The following is a 15,940-nucleotide window of genomic DNA, read 5'->3' as shown; positions in this document are numbered from 1 at the left end:
CTCAGGTCGCTATCTCGAAGTTCATGAGCGCATTGGGCTCGCTTCTGTCAGCATAGAGACCGCTTCAGATCCTCTGTCCCCCCCGCCCCATCTCTCCCCCTTCCCCACTTGCCCTCTGTCTCTAAAAAATAAACATTAAAGAAGAAGAAGAAGAAGAAGAAGAAGAAGAAGAAGAAGAAGAAGAAGAAGAAGAAGAAAATACAACATGAGAACAGAGGAGGAGAGGGGAATAAAAAGCCAGAGTTAGTGGCAGCCCGGGTGGCTCAGCTGGTGGAGCATGAGACTCCTGATCTCGGGGTCATGTGTTCAAGCCCCACGTTGTGCATAGAGCTTACTTTAAAGAAATTAATTTTTTTTTAATTTAAAAAATAGCCAGGGTGCCCGGCTGGCAGTGGAGCATGCAACTTTTTTTTTTCTTAATCTTTATTTATTTTGAGAGAGAGACAGAGTGTGAGCAGGGGAGAAACTGAGGGGAGGAAGACACAGAATCAGAAGCAGGCTCCAGGCCCCGAGCTGTCAGCAGAGAGCCCGACGAGGGGTTCGAACTCCTGAACCGTGAGTTCATGACCTGAGCCAAAGTCGGACGCTTAACACACTGAGCCACCCAGGCGCCCTGAGCATTCGACTCTTGATCGCATTCAGGGTTGTGAGTTCGAGCCCCGTGTTGGGTGTAGAGATCACTTACAAATAAAATCTTTAAAAAAAAAAAAAAAGCCAAGAACTAAATATAGACAAAAATCCATACGCCTCGTTGGGGGAAGAAATTATGCTTTAGAAGAGGAATTCAAATAATGCAGGAAGAAATGAATAACTTTGAGAGGACAAAAATGCTGGTGGTCAACGGAGATGCAACGTGGTTCCTGGACACAGAGGCCCAGGGGAAGGATTAGAGCTAAAAGGCTAAGGTCATAGGAGGAAGACAAGTTCCAGGGCCGGGGGTGGGAGCCAGGGAATGCACAAATAGTTATTAAATACCCATGTGTTTGCTCATGCGTGTGACACCATAAAGCCGAGAACGCTTGCAACCAAAGAACCAGGTAGGTCTCCTCTCTGGAAGTGCTCTGGAGAGCACTCTGTCCTGCACATAAGATCCATGCAATAAATATGGGTGGGATCAAGCAGGGCCAATACATGATCAAGGAGCCAACACAGCATGAGTGGGGGCAGGGCAGAGAGGGGGACAGAATCCGAAGCAGCTCCAGGCTCCGAGCCATCAGCACAGAGCCCAGTGCGCGGCTCGAACCCACGAACCAAGAGATCGTGATCTGAGCTGAAGTCGGGTGCTCAATCGACTGAGCCACCCAGGAGCCCCTTAGTATTATTTTTTTAAATGTTTATTTATTTTTTAGAGAGAGAGACAGAGAGAGACATAGCAGGAGCGGGGGAGGGGCAGAGGGAGACCCAGAATCCGAAGAAGGCTCCAGGCTCCGAGCTGTCAGCACACGGTCCAACGTGGGGCTCGAACTCATGGGCTGCGAGATCATGACCTGAGCCGAAATTGGATGCTCAACCGACTGAGCCACTCAGGCGCCCCTATATTTTTAAATTAATCAACAAGCACCATGAAGAAGCTTTACTAGAAGAGAGACTTTGCAAAGCTTGTGCTCGTTCTGTTGACAGACTGGAGCCACTCCAGCCACTCTGGGACGAGGAACACAAGTTTACTGGCTGTGCGATCCTAGAAAGTTTCATAAACTCTTGGTACATTAGTAAAATGAGGGATAATAACAGCGCTGCTCTCGATGGGTTATACGAGTTAAGCGAGAAAAGTGTAGGTAGCGTTAGCTAGTGACTAATGCGTAGCGGGTAATCTGTAAATGGTAACGGCTGGTGATTATATAAATGCAAAATAACCATTTCCACAGGCGTGCAGATAGTCTAAGGCTTAAAATCAAATGGGCCAGAAAAGAAGGAAACAAAATAACCAACAACCACCAAATAAAAACGAAATAACCAAAGCGAGCTACTAGTAACATTTTGGTACATTTCTTTCTGGTCTGCTTTTTTTTTTTTTTTTTTTTTTTTAATGTTTATTTTTTTATTTTGAGAGAGACAGAAAGAGCGCACGCATGCACGAGTAGGGGAGGAGCAGACAGAGGGACAGAGGATCTGAAGCGGGCTCCGTGCTGACAGCACAGAGCCCGACGTGAGGCTCGAACTCATGAACCGTGAGATCATGGTCTGAGCCAAAGTTGGCTGCTCAACCAACTGAGCCACCCAGGCGCTCCAGTTAGCAGTTTTTATGTTTCTTTTTAATTTTTTTTAATGTTTATTTATTTTTGAGAGAGACAGACAGACAGACTGCAAGAGGGGAGGGGCAGAGAGAGAGGGAGACCCAGAATCCGAAGCAGGCTCCAGGCTCCGAGCTGTCAGCACGGAGCCCGACGCGGGGCTCGAACCCATGAACCGTGAGATCACGACCTGAGCCGAAGTCGGGCGCTTACGCGGGCGCCCCTCTGGAAGGAATTCCTTAAAATCCACCCTTGATTCATTCGACAATATATTTGGAGGTCTGTCCACGTACAGTCTCTCAGCTCTCTCTGTCGTCTAGCCCTTCAGTCCTGCGGAAACGCCCGTGTTGTTGGGGACTGAAGTGACCGTCTGCTCGGGCACTGTTCCTCTCCACCCTGTTCTGTGATCTGCAGGCCCGTGGGCACCGTCTGATTCACCTTTGCTCTCTCGGCTCCAAGCAAGTACCTGGCGTCGGGGCGGGACCCAGGACGTGCTGGCCGAATGCGTGACCGAGCAGGGATGCGGGTCTCAAAGACCAAGGAGATCATTTTTAACACCACTCGGCCAGCCTTGTTCTGAAGTGGACAGCTTCTCTCTTCTATTTTTGCTTGCGCACACACAGCAAAACTGACTCATGCCCAGATTATGCCATTCATCTCTACATGACCTTGGCTTATTTCCCCCAGAGGGACGTTCTGGGCGCTAGACAGGTGCACACTAGGGATCAGATGGCCTGGTTAGGCATCCTAGGCCAGCACTTACGGCCCATGCCCTTTCATACCTCTTTGCCTTATACCGGAGTCCACATCCCACCTGCAGGGCCTAGAGAAGCCCCCTTTTCAGTTTCGACTCCAGCATCACCCCCTCCGAAGCCTTTCCCGACCCTAACTACGCCCCCGACCCCACGCGGTGGGCATTGCGTCCTGTGTTTGCACATTCCGTTTGCTCCTGTCCCGCTCACTGGATGGGAAGCTTCCAGCAGACACGGCCTTTTCTGTCCTCCGTGCCTTGTACTTAGGACGTGCGTCATAAATGTGCCTTGAATGAAAACGGATGTGATCTGGGGCAAGTTACTCTCCTTTTCTGGGCCTCAGCTCATCCAGCTACAAAGTGGTGATGATGACACGTGGGATGTGAGTGTCCTCCCTGAAAATGTATATTCGCTCATACAATGTGAGGGCTTCTTTATGTCGTGCCCGCATCATCCAGATCCAAAAATCACTGTCTTCCCTTCAGCCGTATTTCCTGAGGGGATAAGCGTATCAGGCAATCACCCAGAACCGATGAGGCCACCCAGGAGTCCCGCACGTTGGGTGATACCATCAGCCGGTCACTTAGAGCACGTGAGACGCTCTAAGTATCTTACGTTTCTATTTTCCATTTCAATCCAACCAAGTAGGTTGAATTATAACCATCATTTAATACAAGGAAATGAGGCCTAGAGAGGCAAAGTCACCTGTCCGAGGTGTGGGAGTCGGTTACACTGAGGGCCCTCAATGAACCGTGCGTCCCAGGATGTACTCCCCTCGTCCGGCATCTGAGCTGACCCGTGGCTCGCCTTAACGAAGAGGATGTGGGCAGAAGTGACGCTGGGCCAGTCCCAGCCTCCCGGTAGCTTCTGCTGTTGTGTTCTTGGAAGCACTGAGGCACCAGTAAGAAATCTGGCACTTCTGGGGCGCCTGGGGGGCGGGGGGGGCTCCGTCGGTTAAGCGTCAGACTTCGGCTCAGGTCATCATCTCACGGTTCGCAAGTTCGAGCCCCGCGTCGGGTTCTGTGCTGACAGCTCGGAGCCTGGAGCCTGCCTCGGATTCTGTGTCCGCCTCTCTCTCTGCCGCTCCCCGGCTCCCACTCTGTCTCTCTCTTGTTCTCTCTCTCAAAAACAAACATTAAAAAAAGAATCTTTTTTTTCAAAGAAATCTGCCGCCTGCTGGAGAGGCCAGTGTGGAGACTACCAGGAGGGGGAGAGGCCCTGAGCCTGAGCCTGCCTGGAAAGAGGGTGGGGGTCTCATAATTCGATAATCGAATGTACTGCAACATGATTTTACTTAACTCTACTAGAAACATCGACCAGAGAGCCTCAGCTCTGAATTACAAGAAAACCCAGACGTAGGATCCTCATTCTACTAGATCAGTGAGCTGAGGACCACCCAACGCCCCTGCTGATGTGACAGCAGGGTGTATCTACCTGGGGGGCAGCGAATAACGGATACGGTCAGTGTTTACTCAGGAAGAACAGAATTATCCAAAAGCCAAGCGGAGACCTGACACATTCCGGGAAAGGTGATCTCGACAGAAACAAAGTCATGTTTACTGGAGTTGTCTTTTTTTGTTTTGCTCACTGATCGAGGGTGTCCTTGCACGCCGGGGACACACACGTGGCCTGAAGGGATAGTCCGTCTGGGTTCGAATCCAAAAGCCACTGGGTTGAGCCGTCCGGTCCTTCCGGTTTGGAGGCTGTGGTGACAAGAAACCCCTCCTTGGGTCGCTGTGGTCTCGTGGGCCCCCCTCGTGGCTGTCCCCCGACTCCTGTAGAAAAGTCTGGACAAAGACAGTGTGTTCGTGTGTGTGGAGGGAGTAGGTCTCTCCACTCTCCCTCCCTGTGGGATGAGCCATCATAACGTCTTCGCGGTCTGTTACACGAGGTACCTGGTGGAAGAGATTGCGTTATTCCACGTTATCCCTTCCAGGAAGTGTTGCTTTTCCTTAGTCCGGGGTCCATGTCACAGACTGAGAAACAGAGAAAGTCCCCTGGGGTCCACGGAGCATAGTCGTTAGAAGTCGTGTCTCAGAAACACGGCAAACACCGTGTGGTTCCTTCTGGGCATGATTTGGGGGAAGGGGACGCAGGACAGGGGGCAGGGGGCTGGTCTGCGTGCTGGGATGTGGGCCCGCCGTCTTACCTGTGTGGCCTCACGCAGAGCTCGCTTCAGCCCCGGGAAATGGCTTTAATGATCCCTTCTCTGTTTCGTTTCATTTTGTTTGAACCAAACGACACTCGGGGTGGCCTGAGGGGCTCTGCCGGTGGAGGGTCCGACTCTTGGTTTCGGCTCAGGTCACGATCTTGCGCTTTGTGAGTTCGAGCCCCCTATCGGGCTCCCTGCTGTCAGCACAGAACCCGCTTTGGATCCTCTGTCCCTCTTTCTCTCGGCCCCTCCCCCACTCATTCTCAATCAAAAATAAATAAATAAATTTAATATAAATATATGGAGTCGTGTAATATGTGGTCTTTTGTGACCGCCTTCTTTCACTTAGCATGTTTTTAAGGTTCAGCTATGTTGTAGTACATATTAGTACTGAGTTTCTGAATAATATTCATTATATGGACATAGCTTTTAAAAATAGCTTTTATTATAAAATAAGAATTTCACTGTAGAAAAGTGGTACAGATATAAAGAAAATAAAAATCACCCATAATTCCACCATCCAGGGATAACCACCAGTGGATACCTGTTGTTCTAGATTTTCGTTTATGCATATATATTTGTAAATGGAATCACACTGCATGCACTGTTTCTGCAACACGGTTTTTTTTATTATTGTAAAGTGTGCATAACTACACTTTACCATTGTAACCTTTTTTTAATTTGTTTTTAAAAAATGCTTATTTACTTTTGAGAGACAGAGCATAAGCAAGGGGGACGGGGGAGAGAGAGAGAGAGAGAGAGAGAGAGACAGAGAGAGAGGCACAGAATCTGAAACAGGCTCCAGGCTCTGAGCTGTGAGCACAGAGTCCAACATGGGGCTCAAACCCACAAACCCACAAACTGTGAGATCGTGACCGGAGCCGAAGTTGGACACTTAACTGACTAAGCCAGCCCCAAGATTTAATTTTTTTAATGTTTATGTATTTATTTGTGAGAGGGGGGAGGGGCGGGGGGGGGGTGGAGAGAATCCCAAGCAGGCTCTGTGCCATCAGCACAGAGCCCGACATGGGGCTCGAACTCACGAACTGTGAGATCAAGACCTGAGCCACCCGGGCGCCCATAAAGATTTTAAGTAATCTCTATGCCGAACGTGGGGTTCGAACTCACAACCCCCGAGACCAAGAGTCGCACATTCCACGGACGGAGCCCCCTCTTGAACCACTTTTAGGTGCACGGCTCAGTGGCGTTCTGCACATTCACACTGCCCTGCGACCGTCACCACCGCCATCCACCTCCAGAACTTTCTCATCATTCCAAACTGACACTCGGTACCCGCTGCATGCCAACCCCGATTCCTCCCTCCCCCTGGCAACCACTGTTCTCCCTCCTGTCTCTGTGAACGTGTCGACTCTAGGTACTTCGTAGAAGGAAATCCTCCAATATTTGTCTTTTCGCAACCGGCTGATTTTACGCAGCATGATGCCTTCAAAGTTCATCCCCGTGGTAGCACGCGTGAGAACTTCTCTGCTTGTGGAGATCGATATTCCATTTTGTGTCCACACCACGTTGTTTATCCACTCGCCATCGACGGACCGTTGGCTCGCTTCTGCCTCTGGACTACTGTCTTGACTACTGTGAACAGAGCCGCTACGAACACGGCGTACAAGTACCTCCGGTCTTTTGGGAGTACGCCCAGACGTGGAACTGCAGGATCATACGGAAATTGTGTGCGTAATCTTTTAAGGAACGACCACAGAGGCCGCCCCATTGTACATTCCCCTCCGCCGCGGACAGGAGTTCGAATTTCTCCACGACTTTGCCAGCACTTTTTATCTTTTTGGTCCTCGTCACCCTGGTGGGTGTGGAGGGGTATCTCATTGTGATTTTGACTCGCATTTCCTCAATGACTATGAAGTTGAGCATCTTTTCATGTGCTTATTGGCCTGTTATATCTCTTTTTGGATCCTTTGCCAGTTTGGAATTGGGTTGTCATTTTATTATCAAGCTGTAAGGCTTCTTTATACATAGTTTGGATGTACGATTTGCAATTATTATCTGCCACTCTGAGGATTGTCTTTTTGTATTCTTGATCCTGCCTTTTTTTAAGTTTTTATTTATTTATTGGGGGGGAGAGAGGGGCAGAGAGAGAAGGCGAGAGACAGAATCCCAAGCAGGTTCTGCACTGTCAGAGCAGAGCCCAATGTGGGGCTCGACCCCAGGAATCACGAGACCATGACCTGAGCCGCAATCAAGAGTCGGACGCTCAACTCACTGAGCCCCTCGGGTGCCCCGCGATAGTGCCCTCTGAAGCATACAAGTTTACACAGCAATCACTCGGTGTTTGATAAATGGGTGATGGGACTGGAAAGAACCAAACCCGGTATGTCTAAACTGTAGCTCTATTGATTTTTCTTGTCTTGTATTTTTACCCAGAGTTTTTGATGAGTTTAGTGTCCTTGTCCGAATGTTAGCTTTTCTGTTTCTAATGGAGGCAATGACAGCCTTGTGATGGGTGTGTTACCGTCACACCCCAGAGGGAGAAACCGAGGCAGGGAGAGAGTGGACCAGACTCCTGATTCCCTCACCTGGATGTTGTCCTTGAGCAACTTTCCAGCTTGTTGGGAAAACTGAGCAAGCCGATGACTACAAACTCTCTTTCATAAATATCCAATACAGAAGCTCACTGAAAATAATAGTTTAGTGCCTTGCTCGTGGTCACGCAGCTCATACGGGTAGATCTGGGACTGGGATACAGCTTCAGGCTTCAGAGTATGAGGAGACTCATTTATGGCTTTTGTTTAAAATGCAGATTATGGGGCGCCTGGGTGGCTCAGTCGGTTGAGCTTCCGACTTCGGCTCAGGTCATGATCCCACGGTCTATGAGTTCGAGCCCTGCGTCGGGCTCTGTGCTGACGGCTCGGAGCCTGGAGCCTGCTTCGGATTCTGGGTCTCCCTCTCTCTCTGAACCTCCCCCGTTCGTGCTGTCTCTCTCTGTCTCAAAAATAAATAAACATTTTAAAAAAATTTAAAAAAATGCAGATTATCAGCTCTATATAGAAAACCTGAAAGACTCCACCAAAAAACTTCTGGAACTGATAAATGAATTGAGTAAAATCGCAGGATACAAAATCAATGTGCAGAAACCGGTTGCATTTCTATACACCGATAATGAAGCAGCAGGAAGAGAAAATAAGGAAACAATCCCACTTACAACTGCACCAAAAAGAATAAGATACCTAGGAATAAACCTAACCAAAGAGGGGAAAGACCTGTACTCTGAAAACTAAAATACGGATATGTCTCGGGGCGCCTGGGGGGCTCAGTCGGTTGAGCGTCCGACTTCCGCTCAGGTCCTGATCTCACGGCTCGTGAGTTCGAGCCCCACGTTGGGGGGGCTCTGCCCCTAACCCACTCGCATTCTGTCTCTGTCTCTCTCAAAAGTAAATACACATTAAAAAAATTTTTTTAAATAAATAAAATACGGATATGTCTTTATTGAAAACACAAAGAAATAGACTCTCCATGCTCATGGAAGAACAAATATTGTTTTTAAAATTTTTTTTTCAACGTTTTTTATTTATTTTTGGGACAGAGAGAGACAGAGCATGAATGGGGGAGGGGCAGAGAGAGAGGGAGACACAGAATTGGAAACAGGCTCCAGGCGCCAAGCCATCAGCCCAGAGCCTGACGCGGGGCTCGAACTCACGGACCGCGAGATCGTGTCCTGGCTGAAGTCGGACGCTTAACCGACTGCGCCACCCAGGCGCCCCAAATATTGTTAAGATGTCTATATGTCCCAAAGCAATCTACACATTTCATGCTATCACCAAAATACCAGCAGCATTTTTCACAGAGCTAGAACTAACAATCCTGAACCTTGTATGGAACCACAAAGGCCAAAGTAATGTAGGAAAAGAAGAGCAAAGCTGGAGGCATCACGATTTCGGACTTCGAGCTGTGTTACAAAGCTGTAGTCATCGAAACTGTATGGTACTGAACAAAAACAGACACATGGAACAGGACAGAAAACCCAGAAGTAGACCCACAACTATATGGTCAACTAATCTTCGACACAGCAGAAAAGAATATTCAGTGGGAAAAAGACCGACTCTTCAGCAAATGGTTCTGGGAAAACTGGACAGCGACACACAGACGAATGGATCTGGACCAGTTTCTTACCCCACATACAAAAATAAATTCACAATGGACTGAAGACCTAAATGTGAGACCCGAAACCATAACATCCTATCAGAGAACACAGGCAGTAATGTCTGTAGCAACGTTTTTCTAGATGTTTCCTGAAGCAACAGAAATAAAAGCAAAAATAAGCTATGGGACTACGTCAAAATAAAGAGCTTCTGCACAGTGAAGGAAACAACAAAACTGAAAGGCAGCCTAGGGAATGGGAGAGGATATTTGCAAATGACATTCGAGATAAAGTATATTCACATACACACACCATGGAATATTATTCAGCCATAAATAAAGAATGAAGACTTACCATTTGCGATAACGTGGATGGAGCTAGAGTGTATTATGCGGAACAAGTCAGAGAAAAAAAATACCATATGCTTTCGCTCATTTGTGCAATTTAAGAAACAAAACAAACAGGAAAAGGGACAAACCAAGAAATAGACTCTTAACTACGGAGAACATACTACTGGTCACCAGAGGGGAGGTGGTGGGGGATGGGGGAGATAGGACATGGGGATTAAGGAGGGCACTTGTTGTGATGAGCACTGGGTGATGCGGTACGTCTGAAACTATGTAACACTGTATGTTCGCTATACTGGAATTTTAAAAAATGATAGTAAATAAAGTTTGAAAAACAAGAACTGGGGCGCCTGGGTGGCTCAGTCGGTTAAGCGTCGGACTTTGGCTCAGGTCCCGATCTCCAGGCTCGTGAGTTCGAGCCCCCTGTCGGGTTCTGTCCTGACAACCTAGAGCCTGCTTCGGATTCTGTGTCTCTGTCTCTCTCTGCCCCTTCCCCACTCTCGCGCTCCCTCTCAAAAATAAATTTAAAAATAAACATTAAAAAAATTAAAAAACAAAAACCAAACTGCAGATTATCAGAGGCAGGGCCTCAAATTACTTAAACAGCAGCCTTGCTTTGGTCCAATGATACTTTGACCACAGGTTTACTTTCCCAAAGGTGGTTTCCCTCACTCCTCTACCTGCCTGCTCTTCCCTTCCCAGATCTGACCTCTTTAACTCCTCTCCACACTGACATGACTTTGACAATAGGGATGCACGCCTTTCGACTTCTTAGAGGGCCCATCAGAACGTGTCTAAGAAGGCACAGGAGGGGTTAAATCAGTGACCTAAGGATTATTTTCTAAAACTGAATTTTTCACCCTGTCTGCTCACACTCTGCCCCCTTCCTCCCCCCCTGCAAGCCGGCAACACCCGGTTTCCAAGGCACAGGCTGGTGGTGATACTCAAGCAAAGTGGCAGCGACAGCTAACATTGGAGTCAAAATGTGTCACCAACTACGAGAATGCCTTTATCTACCAGCTCATTTAACCCGCAAAGCAACCTTGTTATTATCTGCACTTGTCAGGGGCGAGTGTGACTGCACAGAGATTTAAGGTAAGAAACAAACCAGCCGGGGATTATACAACTAGCAGCCGGAACCCCAAGCAGGTTTTCAGGGCTCCGGAGCCCATCCTCTGAACCTCTAGCGGGACTCGTGCAGGCAGGCATCTCTCCCCTCTTTGGCCGGCCTGCCCCACGGAGCGTTTCACCACCACCACCGCCCCCCCTCCCCCTCCCCCCACCGCCCCAACGAGACTGGACTGGTTTCCAAGACTGTCACCTTGTCACAGGGCCATCCATCGCCCCCATTTTTGTTCTTCAACACAAATGCAAGCATGTCACCCCTATCTTTGCCAAGCCGACTCCCCCATTGCCCCAGTGCAAGTCCGAGGGCTTCCTCGGCCCGGCCTCCGAGCGCTGATCCGGCCTCACCTGTCTACCACGCCTCCGCTTCTAGTTCCTGGAAGTCACCCGTGTCGTCTTTCCATTACCCCTTCTGCCCACCCCTCCCCCACCCCCACGACCCCCGGAGGGAAAGGATCGGGGCTCGTTAACATCTGTTAAATGCGCTGTGCACCGGCCACGGTGGCGTATCGCTGGACCGTGAAACGTGTCCCCCAGCGGGACGGGCTCTCCTCATCGGTGTCCCGGGCACACTCCCGGGCAGGGGCCCCGCCACCCTGCCGCGTCGCCGCCGCCGCCGCCTCGGGTCGCCGGGCCGGCGATGCCCTCCGCGCTCGCCGCGCGGTGTCGCGGCGAGCAGAGCAGCCGCCCTGCGGCGGCGGCGGCGGCGGCGGCCCGAGCGCCCAACGTGGCCACCCGGCCGGGGCTGTCCCGCGGGTCCCCGCCGCCACCCCGCGGGCCCCTCGGGCCCGCCTGCCTCGCCGCGCCCCCCTCCGTCCGCAGCAGCGCCCGCGGCGGGGGCCCCGGGAGGGCCGGGCGGGACGCGGCCGCTTCCCCGCGCGCCCCGGCGCCGGGCCGGGCCGCGGCCGCCTCCCCCGCCTCCCGCCCCCCCCCTCCTCCCCAGGCCCGCGCCCGCTCGGCCGCACCCCTCCCCGGCCCGCCTCAGCCGGCCGCGCCGCGGGCAGCGAGCGCCGCATTCGAACCTCCCTCGCAAAGACAGTCTCCGCCCCACAATGCACCGCGGCGGGCAGCCTTTGAAAAAGCGGCGCGGCTCGTTCAAGATGGCGGAGCTCGACCAGTTGCCTGACGAGAGTGAGTAGCGCCTCCGAGCGCGCCCCTGCCTCCCGCCGGCCGCCCGCCCCCCCCGCCCCGGGCCGCGCCGGCCGGGGCGGGCGGCCGTGCCCTCCGCCGGGCAGGCGGGGCCGGCCGCCGGCCCCGGCGCGCTCCCCCAGGGCTCCCGCCGCCGTGTTGCCGCCGCGTCGCCGCCTTTGTTATGGTGCCTGTGTGTGTGGGTTTCTGGGGTGGTGTGAGCGCCGGGGCCGGAAACCGAAAGCCCGCGGGCGGCGGCGCGCGCCGGCCGGGGCGGGGGGTGGGGGCGGGGGCCGCCGCCCCCGGGCCGCACGCGGGCCCCGGGCCGGGTGGGGGAGGAGCGGCCCCGGGCCGCGGGGGGCCGTCCTCGCCGCCCGCCCCGCTCGCCCGGCGGGGTTATGTAACTCGCCCGGCCGCGGCCGCGAGGGCCCGGGGCCGGGGAGGGGGCCGCCCCGGCCGGGCCGGGCGTCCTGTCGCGGCTCCTGCCTCTGCGGGCGCCGGGGATCCCCCCCCCCACCCCCCAGCTGTCCGCTCCCCCCCCCCCCCCGCCTCCTCCTCCGGCGTGTCCACCCCTGGAAGTGTTTCCGTGTCACAGCGCTGGCCCCTTCCCCCGGGACCACAGGTGGCCGTGGACCTTCCCGGGGGCGGGGGGGGCGGGGAGGACCCGGGCCGCCCCCACCCCGCACACTTCCCCGTGCGCGCGCGTGCCCTCCTCCACGGCCGAGAGCATCGCGGCGCGCACCGCCCGTGCCCTTCCTGGCTCGCCTCCCTCCGCCCCCGTGACCCGGGTGGTGCTCGCCCGCGGCCAGCGCCGGAGGGCGCCAGGCCCCTGCTCGGGGCCCCGTGGGACGCGAGGTGGGAATCCGCAGCGCCGTCGTCTGAAGTCGGGGGGGGGGCGGGGGGCGGGAGGCGGACGCCCGAGTTGGTCGCAGAAGGGCCCCCGCTCCCCGTCCGGTGCGTGCGTGCCCGCCCGTCGGTCGCGAGGGTCCCGGCGGAACGGAAGCGGGTCCCCGTCGCCGTGCGCTCCCGCCGGGCGCGCGGGACACGTGGACGCTTGTCCCAGGAGGGCGGCGCGCAGCCTCCTCCGTGCCCTTCGTGGGGGTCGCGGCCTCCGACCGCGTCGCGGAGTTAGGAAAGTTCGAGTTGCCCAACTGGCGGAAAGTTGTGTGGGCAGAGTCGGAGTCGTGGGTTTGTTGTGGGCCCAGAACCGAGTGCCCCGCGGGATCGTCGGGGTGCTGGCCCCCGCCACGGGGGGCCGGGGAGCCCTCACGTGGGGCTGGAGTGACTGGGGAGCGGGGTTTTCAATGTTAACGTTTGCTAGTTGCAGCAGGTGGTCAGGTGTGGCTGCCCCCCCCCCACCCCCTGCATTGGACGTGGCGCAAGGGTAGACCTGCCCTGAGCGTTGTTTCTGGTTTGGAGAGGACAGGGATTGTGGCGACGGACGTCCCCAGGTGAGGGTGGGCCTGCACGCCACGTGCCGGCCACCCGGGAGTCCTTGCTCTCTTGGGGATGGCGGTGGTCAGCGCGTGTCAGGAGTCACCACCACCGGACCTGTGATTTTGAAGGCCGGTCCTTCGGTTGACATGAGATGAGGGGTGTTTGAAGCGGCTTTCTTGTAACTGTCATTTGGAATATTTGCTCGTCACCGTTAAGTATTTATTGAGGACCTACTAGGATTCTCGGTAGAGACTTGGGGGCGGTAGGTACCAGGATTCAAATGCCAGCGACGCTCTCAGACTGCGTCACCATCGTTGGTGTCACGTTGTGACCTCTCCGGGTCGCAGGGGTGCACATGGGCCGTGCACCTGTGTGCGTGCAGGGACATCTTGTTTAGCGAGACCACAGCTTGCTGCAAGCAGGGACTGCTGCCCTCGGTCACACGCGGTGCCACGTGTCAGGTGGATGTGAACACTTGATTTATGTTGAATTGACGCGCTACTAACGAACCTGGAGAAGATTCGTGGGAAGTGATTTTCAGTCTGATGCTGGAAGTAGCAGGTTTCTTTGCCAATTTGAGTCGAAGGGACTGGCCAATGCATTAGCCAGGAGCCAGTGTAACGTTACCAATAATGAAAGCTGCCATACGAGTACTTGCTGTGACCCAGATGCTCCTTAAGTGCTTTTTGGTTGACGGAAGTCCTCTCGCCAGTTCCTGTGTACGAGGAAACCCAGGCCTCTCCTTGCAGCCGCTGCATATCTCACATCTGCTGTCGGATGTGAAATCCTCAACTTCAGGGGTTCAGGACCGACCTCATAGTCCTCCCCCCCCCCCCAGGACGAAGTCCTCCCAGTAGTTCCTGCCTTTAATGAACAGCTCCCCCCAGCGCTCATGAAAACTTGGGCACTTGTGTCTTCCACCTCCCGTGACAAGGACCTGACCACGTCTTGTAACTTTCACCTTCTCCCCATCACCTGACATGCCCGTGCACCAATCCCTTCGGCCTCCCATTAACCCACTGCCCGCCCCTACCCTGCAACCTCCAAGGGGTCAGAGCAGTCCTTCTAGAGGGCATGTGTCATCCTGCTGCTGCTGGGGACACTATCACAGCCAAGGGGGCCTTTGGACTCTGGCCACGCCCACCTCTCCAGCTTTGTTTGGTACCACTCTTCTTCTCCTACTGTTCCTTTTTTTTTTTAAAGTTTATTTATTTTGAGAAAGAGAACGAATGGGAGAGGGGCAGAGAGAGAGAATCCCAAGCAGGCTCTGAACTGCCAGCTCGGAGCCCGGCTCAGGGCTTGAACCCGCGAACTGTGAGATCATGATCTGAGCCAAAATCAGGAGTCAGATGTTTAACCGACTGAGTCACCCAGGAGCCCCTCATCCTGTCCCTTTGAGCCAAATTTGACCTTTTTCAGTCCCTGTACTCACCAGGCTTTCTTTTTTTTGCAAGGCCTTTGCACACGCTCTTCTCACCATCTGGAATGTTCTTCCTTTCCCTCGCTTGCAGTTGATGTCTGTTTATCCTTTACATCCTTTACCCCCAAGCTTCTTTAGAAAGTTATTTTCCATCCTCCTGGACAAGGTGACACCTTCTTATGAAACCTTTTTATTCGGTCTTGTAACTTCTTGCTGGCAGTGGTCACAGCTGTGGCTTTGCGTCTGTCCATGAGATTGGTTGGAAGCCCCCTGGAGAAGGCACCGGCTCTGGTTTTCTTCCTGCTTGCCTTTCCTGTTCATGCTTGACACCTGCCTTACTTCTCTGACCCTTTCCCATGACCTGCTCCCTGAGCACAATGGCCTTTGCCCTGCTGCTCCTTGAATGCTCTAAACGCTCTATCTCAGGGTTTTTGTACCTGGTATTTCTTCTGCCCAGACCCAGTGCTTTGACCTCCTGCTCCCTCAAGACTAGTCCTTTTTAGATGTTAGCTCCTCAGAGAAGACTTCCCTCAGCACCCTATGTGAAGTAACCCCCCCCCCCCCCGCCACACACACGGTGAGATCACTTCGTTTGTTTCCTTTATGACAACTGCACGTATCATTATCATTTCCTGTACTTGTTTATTGTGTGTCTCTTCCCACTAGACTGTAAGCGTGCTGAGAGCAGAGGCTCTGTCTCTTCCGGCAGCTGATCCCAGCCCCTGGAATGGTGCTGCAGGAGGCATTCGGTGAATACTTTGTTGAATGAACGAACGAACGAACATATTCAGCACATATACACACGTACAGCCCGTGTCCTAACTTCTGTGCACCAGCCTGTGAAATCCATGTGCTTAGCCTAGAAGTTTTTTTTTTTTCTAATTGATCAAAGTAATACTAATGATAAGCACGATATAAGAATTAGCCATGTGCTATGGGCACTGTTCTCTGAGCACTTTCACATACGGTAACTCGTTCAATCCCTGTTTCACAAATGAAGAATCAGCAGCACAGAGAAATTAAGTAAATTGCTTAAGGTAACACAGCAAAAAAGTGGCAGAACCAAGATTCAAATATAGCTAGTCTCGATGTGTGCCCTTAACCATTATGCTATGTGGCCCCTCAAAAAAGAAAAAAAAGGCTAAAAGGGGTAGGTCAGAATCCCTAGGACAGAGTCTTACCTTCACAGAGCAGGAATGGATACCCTTGAGGCTCGCACCTCTTCCTTCAGATCTCTGCT

General features: G+C 53.1%; 1 protein-coding gene across 5 annotated transcripts in view; it reads left to right on the top strand.

Annotated features, from left to right (window-relative positions):
- The first annotated feature begins 11,752 nt into the window (after window positions 1-11,752).
- The window catches only part of LIN9 (lin-9 DREAM MuvB core complex component), a 60,965-nt gene continuing 56,777 nt past the window's right edge, over window positions 11,753-15,940 (top strand). For 2 of the 5 annotated variants that reach the window (XM_042925016.1, XM_042925023.1), the window contains exon 1: window positions 11,753-11,846. In XM_042925016.1, coding sequence (XP_042780950.1) covers window positions 11,768-11,846 — 79 coding nt within the window. In that variant the 5' untranslated portion in view covers window positions 11,753-11,767. Of the gene's footprint in view, window positions 11,847-12,563; window positions 12,699-15,425; window positions 15,450-15,940 lie in introns of those variants that run through there. The other 3 variants (XM_042925020.1, XM_042925024.1, XM_042925018.1) reach the window with 3 other exon arrangements.

This window comes from Panthera leo, chromosome F3, assembly GCF_018350215.1.
Source record: "Panthera leo isolate Ple1 chromosome F3, P.leo_Ple1_pat1.1, whole genome shotgun sequence".
NCBI lineage: Eukaryota > Metazoa > Chordata > Mammalia > Carnivora > Felidae > Panthera > Panthera leo.
This window is presented reverse-complemented; position numbering and strand designations above follow the sequence as displayed.